Source organism: Gracilinanus agilis, chromosome 4 (assembly GCF_016433145.1).
Source record: "Gracilinanus agilis isolate LMUSP501 chromosome 4, AgileGrace, whole genome shotgun sequence".
Lineage (NCBI taxonomy): Eukaryota > Metazoa > Chordata > Mammalia > Didelphimorphia > Didelphidae > Gracilinanus > Gracilinanus agilis.
Genome location: NC_058133.1, coordinates 73,409,392 through 73,435,055, shown reverse-complemented (window position 1 = coordinate 73,435,055; position 25,664 = coordinate 73,409,392). Strand labels below are relative to the sequence as shown.

Here is a 25,664-nt window from a genome sequence, read left to right as displayed (position 1 = left end):
ATGCTTGGCACTAGTTAAGTGCTTAATAAATGCTATGTCATTCATTTTCATTCATTCATTCATCAACTAATGAGGCTGGCAGGAGTGGTTAGAGAACAAAAGGAGAGGAATGCCTCAGCACAGCATTACACACATCAGCTCTCCCTCTAGAAGCAAATCTTCAGAAGGGACCCTGACCCTGACAGAACATGCTAACCAACCCGACCATATATGCTCACCCTAACCCTATATGGAATAGCACTGGGATTAGGAAACAGGCAACAAAGATAACTGTGGGCTGTTTCCAACTCACCAAAGGCCTGTGTGATTGCTGTGAGTAAGAGAGAGGTTACGAGAAGACCTGCCAAAGCATATTTAACTTGTAATGTAGCTGAACTACATGCAGTATTAACAGTATCATGGTGAGCTGTGGGTCCTGGGAAGAGGGTTTCTGGTGGTTTAGGAGGAAGGGCCAGTGGAAATGTTAGCTCTAAGCAAAATGTTAGAAGAATATAAAAACTGGTCTCTGGCACTCTTTTTCTCTTTGTCTTTTTAGTGATACTGTTAGTGCCCTAATCATTACTTTGTAGGCTTGGCTAGCTAGGGACTCTGACCCTTCCCTCCTCCTTTTCGGTCCTAAGACATTCCTGCCTTTCTATTATGTCTGAACTCATAAAATCTCTAAAAAACCCCCAAATTTTAAAATATCTTTGTCAATTAAGATTGCCTATATTTGAAAATCCCACTTTATAAGCAAATAAAAAGGAAAAGGAAGCATAGGAGTTCCTTGTTGGAACCTTGTTTGAAGAGGGTATATGTACTGACTTTTTTCAATATTAACAATTAATTTGCTTTATAAAAAAGGGTTCTTGACTTTATGAAAAGATTTTTCCTAGAATTCTTGGTTCTCTTAATATTTTTTAAAATAAGATTAAACTTTAAAAACCTTTTAGTAGCATATCTCTTTTAAAAAGCAACACCGCCTTGTAATTTCCAGGTAATTAACTTATTTCAAATAGTAAAATATGCACTACTGATTCAGACTGTAAAATGTTAAGTACAAGAAAGAGCTGGGTGGGTTGAAATTTTGTTAGTTTTCAGTATATGAAGCATTTATATGTATATGTGAGCATTTCTTGGGCTAAGCTGATGTAGAGAAGTAGCAATGGTTCGAAAAGACTTAAGAGTCAAACAAACCACACGTGTTTCTTTCATTTTCACTACCCTGACTCATTACCTTTACCTGTTTGTTTTTCTTACCACTTCCAGGAAAAAGCTCAAGGGGCCTGTGGCATTTCCAGAGGGAGCTTTGAAGGAAGGCAGGGCCCGGCAGACAAATAGGGCTTAGATGCTTACTCTACTCCCATAAACTTGAGGATAAGTCAAGAAGAAGGGGCAGCCTCTCTCTGCAGTGTTGGCTCAATGGTGCTGGCCTGCTAGCTCCTTAGCGTGTCCCATCACTCCCTCTGTGCCACCTATGTGCCCTGGGTACTAGGGGAATACATAGACTGTAAGAGCAGGGCTCGCTCATGACTGGCATGGGAGGCGCCGAAGGGCCATGAGTCAAAAAGCACTCAACTTTCCTCTCTAGTTTCCCTACTTAGACCCAATTTAGTTTAATTTCTTTCTCACATGAGGAGGTAGCAGAAAGTACCAAGTGAGCGCTGTGTTTTTTTAGCTGGATTCCCTAGAAACTCATGTTGCTAGAACCTAGCTGAGAGACCACACAGGTTATTGTAAAAACCCCATTTGAGGTTACTCGTACCGGCTGCACCTGCTGCCGCTGGATCGCTCTCACTTTGGGGACGGGACTTTCTCTGGAGGAGGAGGATTGCTGCCGGGACCGGCTTCCATTCTGCACGGGCTCGGCCATGAGGGCCGCAGAAGCTACCGACATGCTTCCTGTGCTCCTTAAGGAAGCGCTGTGGGGCAAGGACTGGGGGGCTTTGGCCCGGGCGCCCAGCCCGGCCTGGTCCAGCTTGCGGATCTGCGCTTGCCCGGTACTGTTCTGCCGTGGAAGGGCCAGAGGTATGTGTCTGTCTGGCCCCGTGTGCCTCCGAGAAAAGTCTTCGCTCTGGGTGCTGCGTTTGGCGAAGTCTTCCAGGCTGCTGTTGCTGGGTCCGCTGAGTTTGAAATCTTCACTATTGCTTTGGCTTCTGGAGCTGGCAGTGCTTAAGTTCTCCAAACTGGAATCCACAGAGGCCTTTGGCATGGATGGGGTGGGATTGTTGAGGTGATACACTGGGTTCTGGAAGGACAGGGGCTGGAGGCTGCCTGGCTGACTCAAGGCGGGATGCAAAGGTCTCCTCACTTGGGGTGCGCTCTGGGGGGTACTCTGTGTCTCTCGGAGCTGTTTGATACTGGCCACTTGGGTTATGGAAAGTTGACTGCCGGTCAAACGCATGGGCACATCCAGCATAATGGATGAATGGTCCATTTGAGCAGCATGGGGGTCCTGAAGATCCATAAGTGAAATACTCCTTCCATTAGGAAGTCCATTTTCCTTTTCATCTTTTTCTGAATAAGTCATGCTTTGGGAGGATGCTTGCTGAACCAATAGTAATGTTTTACCTCTAAAATAACTATCTGTGTTTTCCTGGGTTGGGGACTTTGATTTGTGTAAATCACTGTGGAAAAGAAAGAGATTCTGAGTTACCAACTAGGCAAGAACCAAGGCAATTCACTCAGGTCATGACAGTCTTCTCTGATATTTCATTAGACTAATATTCTCTTTATATATATTTTTCCTCCCCAAATTTTAATTCCATGTTGATTTTGAAGATAAAATATATTTACACCATTGTAGCTTTCTCTAAAGGCACAGACCCACAACTCTAAATTTTGCTGTGTTTCTAATTAATGTTCAAGAATGGTTTTTACCTCCTCACAAAGCCTCTGATTTTTTTTTATCTGGTATCCCAAATTATTCTTAAAAGGCCAAACCCTTTCTGATGACCTTCTAGGTCTTAGCCCTGTTTCCTTTTCTACTCCTTCCTCTACCCACCACCTGTGCATAACTAGAACTCAATATTTTTGGGACCAGAGTTTCATTTGGTCCAGATCAAATAGTCTCTTTTGGGATTTGCCTTATAATTATTACTGTAGGGAAATATTTAAAATATAGGAATAGGGAAGATCATTGAAAGCCCTCTTCCTCTTCATTCAATGAAATTTATCAATCACCAAACCATAAAACATTAGAACTGAAAGGACCCTAGAGAATACTACCTGGTTTAACTGCTTCATTTTGTAGTGAGGCAATTAAGGTCCAAAGTAATAGCTGATATATAATGTAATATCTATACATAATACATAATATATAAATAAATCATGTTGGGAGACAGAACCAAGTTAAGTAGATCTTTGTTTTCTAGAATTTAACTAATTCCTTGAATTATTTCACCTCTTTGATACTGTAGTTGAAATCTTCACTCTTTCATACCTGTCAGTGGGGTCCTCAAATATCTTCTGCAGCCCTGAGGAGAGACTGCCACTGACATTTGGGCTGGAATTATGTTCAGTGAAGCGTCTCAGTTGCTGCTGTATTGGTGTAGGATTAGTTAGTGACTTGGTAATATCAGCAAGTACACGAGGAAGTGGTCCCAATTTTGCCACAGTCGCCTGTAGGAAGGAATTTTCACCCTAATTGGATAATAAGCATCGGAACATCCACCATGTTTTTTTGGGGGAGGGGATGATGCACATTGATGGAGGAGTGAAGGTTGGAAGGAAGGGTAGGTTTTTGCATGTGGGTGTGGCAGGTTCATAATGCATTGTTATGGAGCAGCGTAACCATGGCGACGAGATGAAGAGACGAAACAAGGTGTGCAGCAGACATTGAGGAAAGAAAGGAAATAGAAAAGAAATTAGGATTAATGCAAAAAAAAAAATTTAAGACATGCTTAATACAACCATATTGCCATTCCAACTTAAAATGGGCATGCAAAGCAGACTAAAGTCTGTGGGGGTAGAGTAGGCCAAGATGGGCTGGAGAAATGAGGCAAACCACCTAATAAAAAGGAATTCCAAGACTATAAGGATCAGCTAGCTGGATGGAACATCCAAGGTTAAGGAGTCATGTGGGAAAGGAAATGCATGCCAATATACAAGAAGGTGCCGCATTCAGGGGTCCAAGAGAGCATTGCAGGGGCACAAGGTTGCCATTAACATTTAATATCCTATTTTATTTTGGGTATTCTATTCTATTGTCATCTGAATGTGCATCAGTGGAACAAATATCTTTACAAAAGAGTCATATTGACAGTAACCAGGAGATGTTACTAGGTATAGTTCAGATTCTTATGATGAAAGCATATTTATACAGTAAAGGTTTTTATCCCAATAAATATTTTAAAACTTCATCCTAAGCTAATTCCATTTAAAAGAATATTCTGCACCCCGCTGATGTTTGTTTGTTTTTAACGGACAACAACAACCTCTTAGTACCAGCTCTCTTTCTCCTAATCTTTTTTTTCTCTTACAGAAATGCTTATTATCAAGAAATCTGGACTGATGTTTAAGGCAATGTTAACAGTGGAGAACAAAAGCCAGTTAAATTTGACTCTTTTAGCTTTAATATATGCTCTAAGCCAGGATTTCTTGACCTTTTGCTTCATGGACTCTTGGCAATCTGGTGAGGCCTAAGGATCCCTTCTTAGAATAATGTTTTTAAATGCATAAAGTAAAAATACATAGAATTGCAAACTCTATGTCACTGAAATATAGCTATCAAGATATTTAAAAAACCAAATTCATGGATCTCAAGTTTAGGACCCTTGCACAAAGCAATCGCTAAATATGTCACATGAAGACCATGTTCTCGCTCTCTTTTCCTGAGTAATGTCTTGCCTACTGTTCCTTTTTGCTCTGTAGCTAAAATTTCAGATAAACTTGAGCAGATGGGAAAGCCACAAGGTAGACCCAGAGAACGGATGATTTGTGGATCTTGTCATCTACACCATCACCTAAGTGGCCTCAGCAAAATGATCTTTGTAAATAAGTTTTACAACCCAAAGTATCTTAATTTTATGTCCAATGTACAAAATATTCAAGTATAGCCAGAAAATAACTGCATAGATCTTCATCATAACAAAGAATATGTTTGTTTTGGGCAGTTATTCTGACATACTACCCTGTGTAGTTACATTGTATTTGTGGTGAGGAGATGCAACAATAAATAATCATATTCATATAGTTTATTGGTTACCAAAGTCTATTTAGGTAATTCTCCTCTACGGAGACTGTTTGTCCTGCCCAATTTCCTAAAGGTAGGAAAATGATTGGCATGATATAAATTTAATCGGGAATGGGAAAAATGTAATTTTCTTTAACCTCCAAGTGAGGCTATAGTCAGAAAAAGAAATTACTTAAAATGATGATTACTTTCTAGGTGTCTAATTCATGCCTGTGGAGAAACAACACACCTGGATTTTCAGATCCCAGATGGACTCTGTGGCATTAGCAATTAGGAAATTCATTTTTCTGACTTGTATGGGGAAAAGTATCCTACTTTATATATAATTTCCTCAGTCCTTTTTTTTTTTTTTTTGGACAACATCAGCACTTTTGTTGGAAAAAACTACATGCGGTCTTGATTCACTCTATCATGTGTGAATCAGACCGCATACTCAAATATTTGATACCAGTTTGCTGAAACACCAAAATCATCAAGCTGTGACTTCCATAAATTTCTGATTCAAGTGTGCTTTCCATTATTTCACCAACAGTATGACACTACAGAAAGGCATACACTATACTATCTGCGGCCACTCAAAGGGCTTTTTTTGGTTTGCATCTGTTTCTTTTCTCTACTAAGTTTTAGGATAATGAACATTGTATTATACATAGTAAGCACAGTTAGATATTGAGGGTAAACCATTACAAACCTGGTTGCCCCCAGAGCCACAGGGCCAAATGTTAATTTTTCAAACAGTGCTGAAATGGGGCACAATCCTCATGCCCAGGGATTCCAGTACTCGGGTACATTAAGGTTCCATATCTCCCTTCTCCCCTTTTATGTTTCCAGCCTGCTTTACCTTATCAAGTTGGGAAACAACTTCCCATAATAAAGAATGCAAAACAGAAAGCTCTCTGCCCAGATCAATGTAGCCATCAAAGCCAGGGGTATTTGAGATGGTGTCTGGGTTAGAAATTTCCAGAAGAAAGCGCTTCATTCCACTCCACTCATGCTCTAAGAAATCATTCATGAAAGCCATGTATTCCTCTTTGTTACCAAACCTGAAGCAAAGGAAAATAAAGATACTAATTTTTACATGGAATATATTTGTGAAAAAGAGGATAGAAGGGCACATCCATATATGCATATAGGATCAGGAAAAGTGGAAAAGCTTAACATATCTCTTTCTTTCTTTGTTTCCTTGTTTCTTGGTTTCTTTCTTATTTTCTTAAACCCTTACTTTCTGTCTTGGATTCAAATACTAATTATTGGCTCCAAGGTAGAAAAGGAGTAAGGGACAGACAATTGGGGTGAAGTGACTTGCCCAGGGTCACATAGCAGAAAGTAAAATATCACTTTCATCATCTTACTTCCCAGATCAAAAGCCTTCAATGACTTTCTAATGATCACAGAATTAAGAATTACTTTTCCATTCGAGCCATTCTTTTTATTATCACCCACTAACTCAAAGGATGTTATGAGGATCAAGTGAGATAGCATATGTAAAGCCTGTTTGCAAACATTAAATCCCTATTAAATATTACTAGCACTGCTGGCGACCATTGCCGTCCTCCATGACTTTCTTTGCCACTGAGGTTTTTCTGACCTGAGATGCCTTTTCCATTCTTTCATCCAGTCAAATTTTATTCATCCTTCAAAGGGCACGGCAAGTCTTATTTCCTCCATGGACCTTGCTACAATCACCCCTGCGCACATGAATACCTCACTTTTTAAAACTCTCTTGGCAGCACTTATTAGCTATTTCATTCGTGTCATGCCTTTCAGAAGGCACATAGTACCTTCTCTCCAGAGAGCTCCTGGACTCCTTGTGAATAAGTATTCCTTTGGAAGGCTTCCACAGTGTCAGCCATGCCATGGGGTGCTTAATAGATACTCAATAAACACTGGTATGGAGTGATGGTTACATCCATCATCATACTCCTTATGCACATTACTGCACAATCCTTTACAGTACACATGAGCCAGTTATTAACATTTAGTAGGGGTTTTTTGTGAACTGACCAGAGCTATAGAGTGCCCTTCTGGAAAACATTTACACACACACACACACACACTCACACACACACACACACACACACACACACACACACACACGTGTGTGTGAAATTCTTTTTTATATGGAGGTAGCCTGTGACCAGTTTTATGAATGACTAATATTCCTCTTTTTTAAAAAAAAATTAATTCTTTAAAGATATTACTGTGTTGCCATCACCTACTTTGCAAAATTTGCAAGGTTCTGAATAACCTTGGCAATCAGTGTTAAAGTCCTAGCTGTCCGGTCATCAGGATACTCCTGCATAAGGCTGAAGAGACTGGGGGACATGATAGCTGGGCACAGGAAGCGGAGGAACAACGAAGCACTGATGAGACGCTCGCTGAGGTCTGGCTTGCCTCTGTTTAGGCACTGTTGCTTCCATGATGCAAACACTTCTTTCAGTTCACGGGGGAAAACACTGAGAAGCAAAAAAAAAAAATCTCGATTAAACATAAACATGCACAAAATAGTCTATGATATGACATATTCCTAAGGTGTGTGGCTAACAAACACAGAGGTGGGGCTTGGTGGTGGAAGAAGTTCTATAAAGCTATATTTACCCAAATGGGGCATGGAGAAGTAAATTTCACATTTTGATTTTATCATGAACTTTAAGACAAATGAATAGGAGGTGAGATGGACTGGAAACACAAATTCAGTAGTCAGTTTAAATTTAATTGCTCAAACAGCATGAGGTTCCTATATTAACAACTTATTTAATATCACTTAGCATTGGCACTCTTAAAAAAAGCGTTTAACAAAAATTCTCCCAAATTTTCAAATTAGGAGGTGTTAAGATTAAAAATGATGAAGACTGCTATAAATATAGAAATTAGTATTTTAATAAAAGCTATGCTGATAGGGATAAAATCATTAGACCACGCGCTTGTAAGAATTTAAAACTGCCGCCCCCGCCATTATTATTACCTCTCGTCTCTTCCCGCACCTGCTAGCCAAAGAGGATTTACTTTCGGATTTCCTCTCATTTAAACTGTCCTCTTCGTCCCCACGCCCAAAGAACCGGAATCGGAAACCCGTTGGACCACGGGGAATGTAGTTTGATAGTTCCCACGTGTCCAAAGAAAATATATATATACTTTTAAATGTCATTTCCAAAATTCCAATTTTACAATGGAGGCAGATGGGTAGCTCAGTGGATTGAGAGCCAGGCCTACAGAGAGGAGGCCCTGAGTTCAAATCTGACCTCAGACACTTCCCAGTTGTGTGATCCTGGGCAAGTCACTTAACCCCCATTGCCTCGTCCTTACCACTCTTCTGCCTTGGAACCAATACACAGTATTGATTCTAAAATGGAAGATAAGGATTTATTTTAAAAAAAAAACACCAAATTTTCAAATTAGGGATCCTTTTCAAACTGTTAATTTATGTCAGAGCAGAGGCAAAATATCAATACAGCTATTATACTATATTAAGTATTTTTGAAAAGCATAAAAAAAGATGTTTAACATTCAACCATGTGATATTGGTATCATGTAGGAAGATATTTTTACAAAACAATATTCTAGGGGACTTTCTTCTTAATGATGGATATTCCAGTTTTGTATGAAATAATACTAGTTATTTGCCTTCATTTTTTCCTTCTGGCTCTCAACCTTTAGTTGGGAGATAAAAAAAAGACTGTAATGACTTTTATATGCAAATAATTAAGTCATATAAGCAAAAAAGTGGTGCACATATGCTCACCAGTAAGAGTTGATGATTTTGCAAAAAGCCAGCTCACAGCACATTTTCAGGTTACTTTGGTGGTCAAATAGTTCACTGGATGAACATTTGCTGGGATCCACTTCACAATTCTCATCTGACTCATACAGAGCCTTGATGAACTCCCCTATTCAAGGGAAGAAGATGACAAATAGTGGTAATTATAAGAAATGTGTCCCTGAATAGCATCAGAATCCTATTTAGGCTTTCTGTTGGCAATTGTCTTCTGCCCTAGAATTCACTATGGGGAATTGCTTTTTGAGACCAGATGCTGGAGGCTTGAATGACTGTCCACCAAGGGTAATTGCTTTGAAACCACATTCTAGACACCAGAGGAAGCCTGTTTCTGGAAGTGATCAGATAATGACACAGTAGATCAGAGGTGTTATTTTTGAAGACCTCAAGCTACGTAATAAACATTAATTCATTAACCATCAAAAAACCCTTACAAGATAGAGAACTGGCTAATATTGCTATCATCCTTTGGGAAATGTAGACTCCAGTTCACAAAGTCTGAATGAACTAAGATTGCAAGTGCTAATGGTAGTGCCAAGAAGAGTTTCAATCTGGAGTCTAATTTTTCTTTCCTGATGGCCAGTCTTTTCTATGAGACATCCAAGTCTAAAGTTAAAAAACTCACAGCCTTTGAAGAATCAGGTCTGCTTTTCCACAGTTTGCATGTCTACAGAAATTCTATATCTTTGTATTTTATGGTGGGTCTCTAAGAAAGTGGCAAGAACAGTCCTTGTTCCCTTCAAATCAGCTTAACATTCCTTAAGAATTGGATTGAGCAGAATCAGTTTCATGAGAACCCCAAGTTAGTGCTCAAAATGTTTCCCTGGAATACTGAATTAATACTGGGTTACCTTAGGAGGCACATTCTAAAACTATTAACATATTAAGATATTCTTGTAATGTGAGAAGGTGTCAAATTCATTTTAAAAGAAGCCATAATGGGGGATGGAAAGTGTTAGTTTTCACATACAAATTTGCTAAGAACAAAATATGGATGTGTACATAATGTTTTAAGCAGTTAAATAACCAAAACCAATATTTATATTGTTAATTTTTTTTATCTATAAACACACAAGGATGATCATATTTTAAAAAAAGGAATACAGCACAGAATGATCTATGAAAGATTGGGCCCATGTCCCAAACTTGTGACCTTAATATATTTTTTTCTGTAATTCTCCAAGGCTCTGTAAGACTCGTCAAGCAACGCTGATGTTAATAAACAACTCACAAATATTAACATATATGTTCTATTATTGTTGCTGACGGAAGAGCTAATGAGAAACTTCAGAGTCCACAAAAGAGTGATTTTTTAATATTACCATCTGTAATTAGGTGTTTAGAAGTATTTTTTGAAGATAACAGTACAGTTCATTTTAAAAAACATGCTGATAAAACGGTTTGCATATGTTTGACAATATAGATTTTTTAATATTAATAATGGTATTTTCTGGATGTATACATATTCTATATAGTATCTGGTTAAAACATTTATAATCTTCAAAGACCTATTTCTAAACTGCTCTTCTGTTTATGGGAAATCCAAAAATAAGTGAGATTCTTACAATGTGGTTCAAATCAAAATCAGTTTTTTGAATGCTTCAGGGCTTATTTTCTGGGAACCTGAATACTTCACTTCTGGGAATAAACTCAAAGATTTTAGCAGGGGAGTGTTTGAAATAAATTCAACTTTGCCACTAGAGTTTTATAAAATAAAGCCATTATAAGGGAACTCCTTTATGGACTTGTCTGGCTGAATTTCTTTCTGTTAAGGCAATTTATTGAGTTTCTTCCCTAAAATCCATTTTTCCTTTTTCCTAAGACCTTCAATTGCTCTAATCCTCTGCACTCCTCAACACAACACTATCTCTTCTCTCCATGCCTTTGCATTGGCTGTACCCCATGTCTGAAATGTATTGCTTCCTCACCTCTGCCTCAAACAATCTCTCTTCCTTCAAGACACAATCAAGTATGACTTTCTGCATGGTCTTCCAGTGCCTTTTCTTTCAAACTATCTTGTCTTTAACTACTTTGCATTTATTTGTGTTCATTTTATTTATGTTTATTCTATAATACTTATGTAGTTCCCTGTTTCTTCTCTCATTAGAATATAAGCTCCTACTGGTTTCTTTCACTGTATTTGTATCCTCAGTGCCTAGCCAGTGTTAGGCACATTGTACTTGCTGTCTGACTGGATTTCAATCAGAAAGAAAAATTTCATCTCTAAGGAAATAATAAAATATGAACAAGGCAACAGAATTTGTCCAGTAAAGAGCAGTTCTTTAAAAAAAATAGATTAAGACTGGTTGTCCAACAATTTTATACCATGCAACAGACCAGTAAACTTTAAGCTGAATCCCATCTATTTTCTGAGGATGTTTCAACACCATTCAGGCACTGACTGTCAAGTGGTAAAATCTCAGTTCCCTGAGAGGAATCTCAAGATATTATTATCCATTTAAATTTCTGATTAACTGGGGCTAGGGGTTAGCTCAGGATCTTTTTGGGTCAATCTATTGGTAATAATTGTACTAATGTTAAACTGTATTAGGATGCTTCCTCGGCTAAGCAAGTACTTTTACTAACATAATTTGATCTTCTTTAGATAATACTCCTTTGGTACCTTTAAAGGTCATTTAAAACATCAATTATAATTTTCCAGTACTGTCTAATGAGTTGATACTGGCTCTAGGTCACATTTTGGAAGTTATTTTAAAATATGCACAATGAAACTTATAACTGGTCTCTTTTAAAAAAGTAAAAAAAAAAAGCAAAGATATTTTAGTTGATATTCCAGTTGGAATCACAGAGTAGAAGGTCTTCCTCAGAGGTAACAGGTATAACCCAGCAAGGATCTCCTAACTGAGGTAGCCAGTGAAATGAACTCTGGTTACCTGAATTTTATCATTCAAAGCAGACAACACAATCTCTACTTCCTAGAAACTTACCAATAGATAAAATTACTCCATTGGCAGTATACATTTTTTTCTACATTGGCTATTTATCTTGTATTTTAAATATAGTAAGAGATGTATGTGATGACAGGAATCTCTTGTCATAAGCTGATTAAACTGTTTTATATCTCATCAATCTGCATAATCTTCACCATCTATTTAATTGTTTCTTCTTATGCAAAATATGGAAATGCTTTCTTACTGTATGACATGGAAATTTATTTAGCTCATCATATTGTAGGAAGGTGGTATTGCTTTGCGAGATCAAAAGTAAGAATGAAGTTGTTATTTTATTGAATGGTGCAGCATGCATGGAACTGTTTGAGAGGCATCATCTGCAGTTTTATGCAAGGAGGACTCTTGTTATGGAAGTGAAATCAAACTTATTATAAGTTGGACCATTTCTTGACGTTAATCAAAATCTATTTTATTTGATAATCCTTTTACATTTCTATCAACTAAGGGCAATGGATTAGAAACAAAGAATCAAGAGTCAATCAAAGAAATGGGCGGGGGGAGGAAGAGCACTTGACCACCTTGGGGGTTGAGAGACAAGCACCTATTAAAGTAAGTCTGCTGATGGCAGCAGAAAGGAAGAAAGTGAATATACACAATGGTTTTCTTCTTACCGAGCGCATCATGGAGATATTGCTGTCCCACCAACTTGAGATATTCCTCAATGGATTTGGTGGCAATTGTGTTCTCCCTGAAGATCAATACATCATGTTCTCCACACCGATCCACCTCAGACATCACCAGATCTGTCAGAAAATCCTGTGAGGGCAAAGTTTGGGAAAGCAGAAAGCAACTGAGAAATTGATGTATGCTGCAGGAGACTATGTGGTTAACTGATAACACTGTCTTCTAAACTGAGATTAGTAGATTCTCTTAAAAAGGCAAAATTCATTTTGGATTTTTTTTCTTGACTCTCAACTGTGTCAACAGAATTACTTGAATATAGTGATTTAGCTGTTATAATTTGGAGGGGCAAACTATAAGCATATGGCTATCGCATCAAAAATAAAAAGGAAGAAAAATGTCAAATGATTTTTTCATTTTACATCAAAGTTGTAAGCACTAATGGACTTTTATCTAGGGCACTCCAAAACCACAAAAGAACAAATAGTTAATAAACCTTGACAGCACTCTTGCATATCTTGGGAATGAGCACTTTTAAGGAACAAAGGCCATGCCTTTTGGGGGAGTGGAGAAGGTGGGAGAGGGAGAGAAGGAAGACAGACAGACTGATAGAGACAGAGAGACAGATATCCCCAAAACTGTGTTATTAAATTTCACCTCAAATTACTAATACTAGGATAAGAAAATTTAGGGCTACTATAAGTAAATTAAGCCATAAAAGAGAATAACTATTATCTATCTAACTATAGCTTTAAAGTTTGCAAGTGATTTTATATACACGAACTCATTGGCACCTCATTATATACCTATGAAGTATGTACTATAACTATTATTAAGTCCATTTCATAGAGGAGAAAATTGAGGATCACAGAGGTTGAGTGGCTTGACCATTGTCACATAGCTATTAATTACCCTAGATGGGATTTAAATCCAGTTCTTCCTTAATCTAGGCCTGGCATGGTACATAATGAGGAAGCTGTGGTTTTAGGCTTTAAGTGAGGAACTTCCTCCCCCAAAGCAGATTGGGCCTTTTCTACAAATTATATCCTTAAAGAGTTCCCTTGGGGCACCAGGAAAGGTGAAAGAGCATGCCCAGGATCACAGAGCTAAGAGGTGTCAGGAACAGAACTTGAACCCAGGTCATCCTAATCCTGGGGCCAGCTCTATGTTCTGCATGCCACCTTGCTGATGACCGAATATACTGATTTATTCTAAATGATGTTAAAGACATTCTAGCAATGCACGTCTCAATTCGTTTCCACAAACACAACGAACCATCTCTCTCTAACTAAAAGTATCCTAAACAAGCTATTCTAGTTATGAACCAATATATATTTGACATAAAATGTTTACGGGAAAATTCCTATCTAGGACAGTTGATCTCTGCCTAGTTTATAATCATGCCAAGTAGAATTAACATAGCTTGTGGGCAAGCCAATTCCCTTCTCCACCTACCCTGGCCCTGCCAGTACTCTGAAGAATGTGCACCAAGGCACAAGCCAGCTCTTCTTTGTTCCGCACACTAATCACAGGTTCTAGGACAGAGCACAACATGGTGTAGTTGCTGGTAACAAATTCGGCAAATTCTTTATACTGCTCCATAGGTAGAATGGTGATAGTCTGGAAACGTGACTTAATCCGAATGGAAGGGCCTCCAGTCTTTCCTTTGTTGGGTGTAGGTGTGCTCACAGGGTACCATTTCTCCACAAACTGGCGGCCAGTCACACTGGCTGTGGGTATGTTGACGAGTCCGACATAATTATTCTTGTCCTTTTTTCTCTTTTTTTCCATGTCCTTATAAATGTGAACTGTGATACTATGGAGAGGGGGAAGGCTATAGAATTCAAAATGTTCACCCCAGAAAATATTGTCTGCTTTGGTCTTGCTAGTTGTTCGAGCAAAAAGAGTATCATCAAGGCACAGCTCACAGAAATACTTCTTTTTGGGGGCCAGGTCCTTGGCTTCAATAATCCACAACCGTAAAACATTGTCAGCCCTTCTACAATTGTCCTGTAATGAAAATAAGGATGTTAAAGTCAAGGGGTGCTATTGTAGAATGGAAATAGTACCTTTCAAAGGAGTACATCATACAGTCTACAAATGAAAGTCAAATCGAATCAAACAAGGTTGCTGTTGCAAATTGTTCATGCTATTAATTTAAAGGTGTTAATGAATCAGAAATCTGTGGGTTCACACCAATTTCATAAGATTAGGAAGGCAATGATAATAAACTGAAGCCTTTAAATGCATAGGTATGATTTTCATCACTGATATCAAATGAAGGCAAGAACTTCAGATGAAAAAGGGGGATCTGAGAGTGATATGGCTAATAACCTGGAGTTGGAGTATTGAATTTAGATGGTAGATTGTAGCTTAAAATACTTGATTGATGGACTCCTGGACAAGACAGAAGGCACTTGAAAACTGATAAAAATGTTAGATAACAAAGAGAATGGGAAAATAGCTACAATGTAGAGAAGAATAGCAATAGGAAAATCAGAAATTTATATAAGACAAAATCCAAGAAAACAATCTGCAATAAACTTTAAAGTCTTGGGTTGTATATAAGTGTTGTACAAATTACAGGTGACAAGGTAAATTAGTGATCACAATTCAAGAAGGCAAATTTGATTTTATAGCTATGGGATAAGACTCATTATCTGAGGCTTTGTAAATACATACATAATTATTCAAAAGGAATGAGAACTAAAAAAGGGTGGGAAAACAGAACAGTAATAAAATATACTCATGGTAGCAAATCTAGTAACCAGAGAGAGGAAGCATGATGGACAGGATTTAGATGACAATCAACAAAGAAACAGAAGTGATATTGTTTTGTTCTATTGTTCTCAAAGTAAATTGTAGTTCATCTGGACAGAAAAAAGACACATATAACAAACAGTATATAGCCTTTGGTCCATCTATTTTACCATTAGATCTATACCACAAAGAAATTACAGAGAGGGGAGGAAAAGGATTTATGCATAAACATATTTATAGCAGCTCTTTTTGTGGTAATCAAAAATTGGAAACCAAAGGGTGTCCTTTTACTGGTAAATGGCTGAACAAACTATAGTATTTAAATGTAATGGAAGACTATTGTGCTATAAGAAATTATGAAATAGTTTTAGAGGAAATAGGGAAGATCTGTATGAATTGATGGGGAGCTAAGGGAATAGAATTAGGAGAACAATTTACACAATGATAACATTATAGAGAAAAACAACTTCGAGAAACTTCAGAACACTGATGACAAATGACTCCAAAGGAATGAGGATGAAGTATGCCACAGAAGTGATGAATTTAAACTGCATGAATAGACATACAATTTAGGCATGGCTAATGGAGGAATTTGTTTTGCCAGACTATGGAGCTAGGTATTTGGCTTTATTTGAGGTGTTTGTTTATTTGCATAATAGATTTCTGGGGAGGTAACTGAGAAAGCCAAATCAATTTAAAAAATGCAAAACCAAAGAAGGCATTGATGAGGAATTTGGGAAATCAGATCATGAGCTCCACACAGGGCAGGTAGTGTTAATGTAGCTTTAAAGTTTGCAAAGTGCCTTACAAATATTATCTCATTTTTAACTTCACCACAACCCTGTGAGGTATGTGCTATTATTATACTTATTTTACAGATTAGGAAACTGAGGCGTAGAGAGGGCAAGTGGTTTGTCCAAATAACTAAAGGCTTCCTTATTCTAAGTCTAATGCTCTGGTCATTGTGCCACCTAGTTGATAAGAGTAATAATATAGAATTTTAATCATTTAGACAATCTGCTGGAACACTCTCTCTCTACAAAAGCCAGAGTAGCTAATACTTTTTAGCTTTCTTTAATGATTTCAGCTCTTTAAAAGTGAAGAAACCCACTGGGAGAAGTACCATGGTGCATTCTGGTGACTCTCACTAACAGACAAAAACTGGGTGCTGAGTTCTCTCAGAGAAATGAAGAGAACACAGAGTGTAATTGTCATATCATCACGGAATTTATGTTAATGAAGGCTAGTAAAGCCAGGAATAATCTGATATGCATACTAGATATTACAAAAGCAAATTTCAAAAAATTAGAGAAAAGATGGGTAGAATTCTTTTGCATAAGGGTTTTAGCTTTTTTTGTATATCCTGTACTTTTTTGGCATTCTGGTTAGGTCTAAATAGAGTAATGTTTTTAAATAACTGAAGGAAGTATTCATTTTTCAGTTAGAGGTTAATGAAAATAAAGATTCATTCTTCCCCATCCAAATTAATTTATCCTATGAAATCTATACACAAACTCCTTGGGATTTGTAGACTCCAGGTTAAGAACTCATGCTTGAAAAGAATCCAGGATTCATGGAAAACTTTCAGGAATGAAATTCTGAAGACACACTTGTGTAATTGTTAACACTGATCTAGTGCTTAAACTTGACAACTATGTGATGTAGGTAATCCATGTTGGTTTCCTCATTTTACATTTAAGGATTGCAAAATTCTTTATTTAACTTATCTTAATTTATTCTCATAACAACCCTAAGTGATAGGTGCCATTATAACATTTATTTTACAGATGAGGTAGGCAGAGATTAAAAGACTTTCACAGGCTATTAAGTATATTAGCTGTTATGTATTGGGGGTTGGATTTGAATTTAGCTCTTCTTGACTCCAACTCTAGTAGTCCTCAAATAAGGTGCACATTAAGATTACTTGAGAGTTGGAAGGGACCTCAGTAACATCTAGACCAGTGATGGGCAAACTACAATCCCCCCCCAGATGCAGCCCCCTGAAATGTTTCTAATATGACAAATACAATGAGTAGGATACAATACAATGAAACTTCTAAAGAGTTGCCTTAGAAACAGACTGACAGATGAGCATTTCCTTTCCTTTGGCCCCTCTTTAAAAAGTTTGCCCATCACTGGTCTAGACTATCCCATACATGAAAGTTCTCCTTTCTTGTATTTGACATATTGTTGACCAGCCTTTGCTTGAAGACCTCCAGAGAGGGAAACCCATCACCTCTTTCTCTAAGTAGCTTATTCTACTTTAGGACAGCTCTAATTGATGGGAAGCTTTCTCTGACACTTATTTCTCTGACACTTTCTCTGATACTAAATTTATCTCTTTGTAACTTGTATCCACTACTTCTGGTTCTGTCCTCTACTAAACTGTCTGAAAAAGTTTTGAGAGTTTTGGTGGCTCAAGGTAAATCAATAGCAAGATATTACAGCCAAAAATACTAATGTAATCTAAAACTGAATTAAGAAGATCATAGTATCTAGGATGGAGGGAAGCAACAAGTACTTTGCTCTGGTTGCACTGTGTTTAGTTTTGGGCAACACATTTTAGGTAGGTATTCATAAAATGGAATGTCCAAAGAAGGGTAATTTAGATAGGAGAATACTCTGAGATCATGGCATATGAGGAATGGTTGAAGAAATTGGCAAGTTTAGCTTAGAAAAGAGACCTGGGAGAGCGTCACAATTGTTAAATATGTAATGGGCTCTTACTTGGAAAAGGGATTAAGCTTTGATTTATTTGGATAGAACTAGTAGTAGTAGTAATAGTCAGACTTTGTAGGGAAACAGATTTTGGTTTGGTGTAAAGAAAATCTTCCTAATCATTCCTAATCATTAGAGCTATGTAATAGTGAAATGAGCTGCCTTGGAAGGTAGTGGTTCCTCCTCACTAGAGGTCTTCAAGTAAAGTCTGGTTGACAACTTTGAAGAGAAAAATCTTTTTCAGACATGAGTTAGATTAGATGTCTTCTGAGTGCCTTTCCAACTCTAGCATTTTATGATCCAATTAATTTCTTTGGAAATTCTTATTATATATATATATATATATATGTATATATATAGTGTAATATATACATAATATTTATAAAGCTTGCTTATGTTAATGGAACTGAATTACTCAAGGTCAATTTCTATAAGAAAAAACTGTACTAAATTTAAATATCACTGGGATCTAGTTCTGGAGACTCTACTACTTACAAGTCATAGGGCTGTATGTCCTTAGAACATTAGACTTGGAATTAGGAAGCCTAAAGTAAAGTTCCAGCTTTCCCATCTACGAACTGGATACTGAGGAAGTCACTTTTGCTCTCTGGGTCTCAATTTCCTCATGATAAAATAAGGAAAATAACTATTTTGCCATCTACTTCATAGGGTTATTACCCTGTGAAGTAGGGTTATTGTGAAGCTCAAATTAAGTTAAATAATATTCATAAATGTATTTTGCAATTGTAAAAATCTTATACTTAATAGATAAAAATCATTTAGAATTTCAAATGAGTGATTTTTACACATTGTACCATTGTTACCACATATATAAGATGTACTCACTTCTATAGCACTTTTCAACTCTTAAAAGAATCTCTGTTAATGATATTTTTGGTGGTTGTAAGGACCAAATGAAAGAAAAGCAGTGTAAAGATGTAAAGATGACTGAATTTGGAATCCAAGGACATGAGTATGAACCCAGGGTTTGCTGCTACCATATACATGACCTTGGGCAAGTCAGCAAAGCTCTGAGGATTTCAGTTCCCTCATTGGTAAAATGATGGAATTGGACTAAATGATAGATCTCTATTTATGATCCTACAGAGAATCTTTAAGTGGAAATTCTTTGGAAATAATAAAGCATTCTATATCATATATGATTATTTTCTAAGCCTGGAAAAGTGAAGACCTGGACATAACATGAAAAAGCTGTGTTTAAGTAGGAGAAAAGTTATCACTTTAGTCTTATTTCAGGGGGCAGAATTAGGAAGAAACTGCAAAGGAGCCAATTCGAGATTCCTTAAGGACAAACTTCTTAATGATTAGAGCTACCTCAAAGTGGGAGGTAATGGGTCCTGGGTTGAGAAGTATTTGGATGATCACTCATCAGGTATATCATGGAAGGTATCTTGGTAGCTATAGTTCAGCCTAGACTGCCTTTGAGGTCACTTCCAAAAATATTTGTTAACACATTCTCTCTCTAGTCAAGTAATCATTTGTGGAATTGTATTGCTTTGTCTTGTTCCCATGAATCCTTGAAATTGCTAGGAATTCAAGACTATTGTATTACCTTATTGGGTTGTACTGTCCGGCGTAGATTTTCCATCCACTTGTCTCTCTCTGAAGCTGAATTACAGCTAAAACATTTACTTCCACTCAAGTAGGTAACCTAGAACATAACACGACATAAAGATTTTTTTACAATATTTTTATCATTCACAGGGTAAGGGTATGCCACCCAAAGTCATGCCGCAAAAAACCTACTTTCTGACTCTTTTTTGAGATATCAATGAGACAACATTCTTAGAGGTGTGAGTAATCCCATCACTAGTACTGGATAATGTTTTCAAATACCATTTGTGATTTAGGGCTCAGTATTTTGCAAATGTTAACCAAAGTAGACGGTCAATTCTGAAATACGTAAAATTGGAATTTGGGAAATGCCATCTAAAAGTATATATATATATATTTTTTATGGACATGTGAGAGACTTTGAAACTACATTTCCCATGAGTCCTCATGGCAAACAGGAAGTATGATGACGTAAGAGAGGGGTTAAATCTCCGGGGTGAGGAGGAAGTGGCCCTCTTGGCTAGTAGGCGCGCGAAGAGAGGGGAGGTAACAGTAATGGCGGAAGCGGTAGTTTTGAATTCTTACAAGCCCAGTGGTCTAATGATTTTAATCCTATCAGCATGGCTTTAATTAAAATACTAATTTATATTATTATATTGGTCTTTATTATTTTTAATCGTAACAAATATAATATCATGCAATTGTCCTTTAGTTTGACTTGGATTTATAACTGGGAGCTGGATGATCTATGTAATTATGAAGCATAATAAGACAAAAGGAATTTGAATAATTTGATTTAGCAAATATTTAATTAGGTTTCTCACTTTCTCCCCTTTGCATTATTTTGAGGATGTATAGTTTATAACAGTCTATTTCTTTAATATGATCAACTAATCAACAATTCAACATCATAGTAATAAATCTAGGAAATTATTTGTCAGAGAATATATTTTACTATTCTCTTTCCTCACTACTTTACCTCAAAGCAGAAGTCCTGCCCAAGGATGCTGCTATGCAGTGGTTTGACTGATACTGGCTCTCCTCTGCCAAGGTCCAGACATTCTACAGCACTGCACGGGCTGAGCAAAGATTCATGGGAACGAGATTCTTTTAGCTTGGGTAGTCCACGAGACCTAAATGATGGAAGGGGAATGATAAAATATTTCCAATAAAGGATGAAGATGGTTAGTTATAGATAGCCAATGCATAAAGATTTACTGTGGAAAGATAATGACCAACGTAAAAATGATTAAAGCAAAATAACAGCAAAAGGAGCAATGGGTTAGTAGTTGGTTCAAGAATAACAACAGCAGTAGTATTTGTGCTCATGTCGTACAAATGTATCATATTATTTTACACAGTCCACAAATATACCATAATTTTATTAGTTTCTCAAAGTCTCTCTGGTTGTCATTTTTTTTTCTTCTTTATCTCTGTTTTATAGATGGAGAAACATAAAATATTTGGGTTTTTTTCCAAAAGGTTTGCCATAAGAGGTGTGCTTTCCCCTTCCCTAGCTCCCTGACCTAGGCTTTGGTTCTAATTCTGATTCTTCTATTGTTGACAAAAACAAAACACAACAAAACAAAAAAAAAAACAAAACAAAAAAAAAACACCAGTAGGGAGTGATATCACCTCATTCTGTGTTTTCTTTTCATGCTAGATTTCCTTCAGTTAATTGGTCCAAATCCCTCATTTAGCCTGAAGAAGAAAGCTCTGTTTCAATCCTTAAATTCTTTACTCTATGAAATCTTTATTACCAGTCAATGTCAAACTTGCTGTTCTGAGAAGCTATTTCTCAGAAGGACTATCATCTCTTTCGGTACATAATTTTTCAGACTCATTTTACCTGTGGTATTTTTAAAAGAAGCAAAATTGAAAAGAAATTAGTTTGGACCAACCTCTCCTTTTTTGCAAATAAATGTTGCTAACTTTTTCAAGAGGAACCAGTCTCAGTCAATACTATTAGTGTTTGATTTGCTTTCCTAGATATCTAAGGAATAGTAGGAATTCCCTTCCCTTAAGTATAAACTGACATTTGATGCTTCTGCTTTATCTAGTTTGGAACAATTAAGTTATATAATATGAAACCATATTCTTAACTGGACGGTCACATAACAATCAAAATATTCATTTACTGTAAAACATTTAAAAGCTTCCAGGCTCAAATTCTTATTAACAGGTTATCAGAAGAAATATATTCTGCAAAATTAGTTTGTAGCCAAGGGGTGGGGTGGGAGGAGAAACCACATCAAATAAATACCTCCCATGATTTCCCTGAAATAATCAGGTTAATTTAAAAAGAAAAGAAAGAAAGAATCATACTAATGTTAAATGAATGCAAATACTTAAATGTCAGAGTAGCATTTAGATTATGAATTAAGAAACTGGAAATTGGTACTAGCTGCTTCCCTACCTTCAGCCATTATGTCTCCATCCTAACACTGCTTCCAGAGATTAGGATGTAACAACATGGAAAGTAATAAAGAGTTCTATTCCTTTTGATTTCCCACAAAACCAACCACTACTGGACAATTAAGGGATTTCCCTACATTAAAAAATTGCAAGTCTTCTAAATTTCAAATGAAGAAGGGTGCAAAACTTCATTAACAATTCAAAATGGCAAGTAGAAGAATGCTATCTACTTTGCATATTCAGCACAACTCTTCCTTAAAAGGCTGGAATCAGCCTGGGTAAGAATTTAGGCTTCCCTTCTCCCTTAGACCAAAAAGCTATCTCTTACTTGTCAGTCTCAAACCTACCACTTTAATTTTGGATCTGTGATGTCTAAAAGGGTAGAAGTGAAAACACATAGATGATGTAATTTAATTGAATATAATTCATGCCAAGAGCTTTCCAATGTGTTTCACAGAAAATCTGTTTGATGGAGGCTGGCCACCACTTGCTAGTACTTCTGGCCAATTTCTCCCAGCAGGAGTCGCTGGAGCTGAAGAGTCTACACGGATTCCTAGTCCTCCCAGTTTATTTTAGCAGGAAGGGCTATGGCATATTTAAAATGGAAACAGGATTAACAAGAGGCATCTTTAAAAAGTCTTCACAAAATGACATTTCTAGATTTTCTAAATAGACTTCACATTTTATTTCAAATAAATTAATCATCCACCTACATGAAGCAATTGTACAGCCACCTGGCAGAGCAACCCCAAATCATAGTGCTGCCACATGTCCTGGTCCCCCAACTCACTTTCTGCACTACATTTCAAAAGCGAAGTCTGTTCAGAAGACAGGCACCAAATGAAGAGAATCTTCCGGTGGCCTTAGATTACTGAGAGACCTTCCCCACCCTCCCTCTCTCCCCCTCCCCCGTGTCCCTCCCCACCCAAAGAAAAAGCTATTTCAAGTCTTCAGTAGAAGCTGGGCAGGAACAAAGACTGAGAAAAAGAAGCCCCCTGGTCCAAAGAGCTGGGTGGTAAGTGATGGTCTTTCCTCTCCTGCTTCAGGCAGCATCCCGGCCCTCAGGTAACACAAACAAGGTTCCAGGCATGCCCAGCTTGCTCAGGGCTGGGCTTGTTGCCATGGTGCTGCACCTATAAGGAGATTAGACCTGGAAGGCAGAAGGGCTCAGGGAGCAGGCTAGGAAAGCGGCAGGCTCAGGAAACCTTAAAGCAAAGAAATAAGGATCAGGTCCCACCTACCTCTGGCTTAACAACTTCATTGGGACAGAATAAGAAGGGCTGGGGCTGGGGGTAGGGGTTTAAGAAGAAATAAATGAGGGAAGTTATATCTAAACATCTTCCTGTAATGCTAGACGCCCCCGCCCCCTGCGCCCATCCCCTCCCGGGAGATACCGCCATATCCCACCTCAGAAGCTAAATCTTTTAGGAGCATGTTTGGCTTCCTCTGCAATTGCCTCTCTAGCCTAATGGTTCTAAACATTATTTTACATCAAATTAGAGAGGCTACACATGATCTAATGAGGGGAAAGTTGGACAAAATCCTTCAATTTATACTTTTAATATATACATATTTTGTTTGGTCCTTGGTTATTCCTAATAGTGCAGGCAAGCCACTAGAGCACTAATGATAACCATGCAATCTGGAGGAATGAATAATCAGTCTTTCCTCCAAAATTCTCATCTGCAATAGTCAATAAAGACACGATTCTCTTATATGGCATATGGGCAATGAGCATATATGTGCATGGATTTATAATGAACACCATGATTACATTCAATACATTCAACATCATTCCAACCGGCCCCCGACACCCAACAAAACAAAACATTCTTTCAGCATTTATAGGAAAGCCAATTGAAAAACTGCCTTGTTTTGATGTATCTCAGAAAGATGAGGGTTACTGAAAATAGGATTGTAAGGCAGATCTGGGGATGGGAAGATTATGTGTCTTTCTATTCAGCAGCTTTATTATCAACACAAAACATGATTTAAAGGACATTGAGCTACCCTTATTTTTTCCAACATAATTTCATTTTTAATTTGAGTTAAAAAATCTAAGGGAGTTTCTGTAGCTTCAAGTGACTTTCCTCTTCCACATTTATTCCTTTAGTCAAAATTACACCCTGGATGATTAGGGGCAAAATTTTAACTTAAAATTTTTTCATGTAGTCTAATTGGTCACCTGAGCATAGATTGCTGGGAAGGCAGATAGTGCTAAACTTTGTTTTTAGCATTATTTCAACCTTTTAGATATAAACACTGAACCTTAAAATGACACATAAAGGACTACCTAGCTGCTTCAGGAATTCACAATGTGGAATCAGGAAGTCCTGAATTTGAATCTGGCCTCAGTCACTCACCAGCTCTGTGACCCTGGAAAGGTCACTTAACCTTTGCTTGTGTCACTTTCCTCATCTAAAAAATGGATATAATAATAGCTAGAAGGAGTTGTTGTGAGGGATCAAAGGAGATAATTTTTGTAAAGTGCTTTGAAACTTTAAGGTGCTAAAGCTATTAGCTATTATTGTTGTTATCCTTATTAGGAGGGTTTTCTTTTTAGAAACCCTTACTATAATTCATACTTTCCCTCTGATTCTCTTTGGACTTGATTGCTTTCTAGGGGTGATTTTGCTTCCAACAATGGACACGAGGTTCTGTATATCTTGGTTTTTAATGTCAGCAGAGAAGAATAAAATCACTTTTATGTCTATGTCATTCTAATTCTAGTGTCTAAGTACAATAAGGAAGGGTTAAAACAAATTGCTTTGGTGATAGAGATTGCTTGCTGCTCCTGACCTATTTAAAAGACAAGCTACCAAAAAAAAAAAAAAAAGCTTTCAATTACCACCGTGGATAAAATACTTCTTTAACCCTTCTGAAATCAGTTTAAAAACCAAAAGATCCTTCAAATGAAAACATGCCATTGGATAGACTGATGAAGAACTCTGATTAGTGCTCATGAAAACACAGCTGGATTTTCACAGTTTAACTGCCCAATTAAAACCCATTTTTTCAAGTCTTTTGGCATTAAAGGTATCTAACACTGAATGCTTACATGTGTTAGCTGAGTCTGCTACATGTTTACTGATTCAGTTCCAAATTCAGGAAAATTTTAATTTAAAATGCTTATTGACAACACAAAATCAATGATGGAATCCTGGATTCTAGTGCAGAATTTCTGCTTAAGTCTGCGGTTATGCTGCCCCAGCACTGCTGAACTGAATTCTTAAATAAGAGCAGCTAAAGCAGCAGGCACAGGGGCACTTTTCTAGCAGTGCCCTGGAGTATGTTTCTCAGACCTCCCTTCTATGGCTAAGGGACCTCCATTTGCTTCAAATTGTCCAGATAGCAATGAACAAAATGGCATTTGCCATTACTCCAACTTCGGAAACTCAATGAATTTTACTCTATTCATAGGCTAGTGGTTCTGGGTTCAAATCTTGCATCTGACGCTTACATTTAACATCTTGGTAGATTCATTTCCTCAATTATAAACTGAGGATATTGGGATACATTCAGTTCAATTCAATGAACATTTATTAAGTGACTTTTATGTGGAAACCACTGAGTTGTCTGCCTTCCAGCTCTAAGTTTGTGATCCTGTCTTTGGAAGGCCATCCTAGTTATTCTTAAAAAAAATATATATATATAT

The 25,664-nt window shown here is 37.3% G+C and overlaps 1 protein-coding gene across 1 annotated transcript in view; it reads right to left on the bottom strand.

The window, feature by feature from the left end:
- RASAL2 (RAS protein activator like 2) overlaps nucleotides 1-25,664 on the bottom strand; it is a 333,326-nt gene that overhangs the window by 13,634 nt on the left and 294,028 nt on the right. The window contains exons 6-14 of the mRNA XM_044676490.1: nucleotides 20,574-20,727; nucleotides 19,593-19,691; nucleotides 13,997-14,551; nucleotides 12,532-12,676; nucleotides 8,916-9,060; nucleotides 7,393-7,629; nucleotides 6,015-6,216; nucleotides 3,422-3,600; nucleotides 1,745-2,606 (exon numbers count right to left, since the gene is read on the bottom strand). Coding sequence (XP_044532425.1) covers nucleotides 1,745-2,606; nucleotides 3,422-3,600; nucleotides 6,015-6,216; nucleotides 7,393-7,629; nucleotides 8,916-9,060; nucleotides 12,532-12,676; nucleotides 13,997-14,551; nucleotides 19,593-19,691; nucleotides 20,574-20,727 — 2,578 coding nt within the window. The remainder of the gene's footprint in view (nucleotides 1-1,744; nucleotides 2,607-3,421; nucleotides 3,601-6,014; nucleotides 6,217-7,392; nucleotides 7,630-8,915; nucleotides 9,061-12,531; nucleotides 12,677-13,996; nucleotides 14,552-19,592; nucleotides 19,692-20,573; nucleotides 20,728-25,664) is intronic.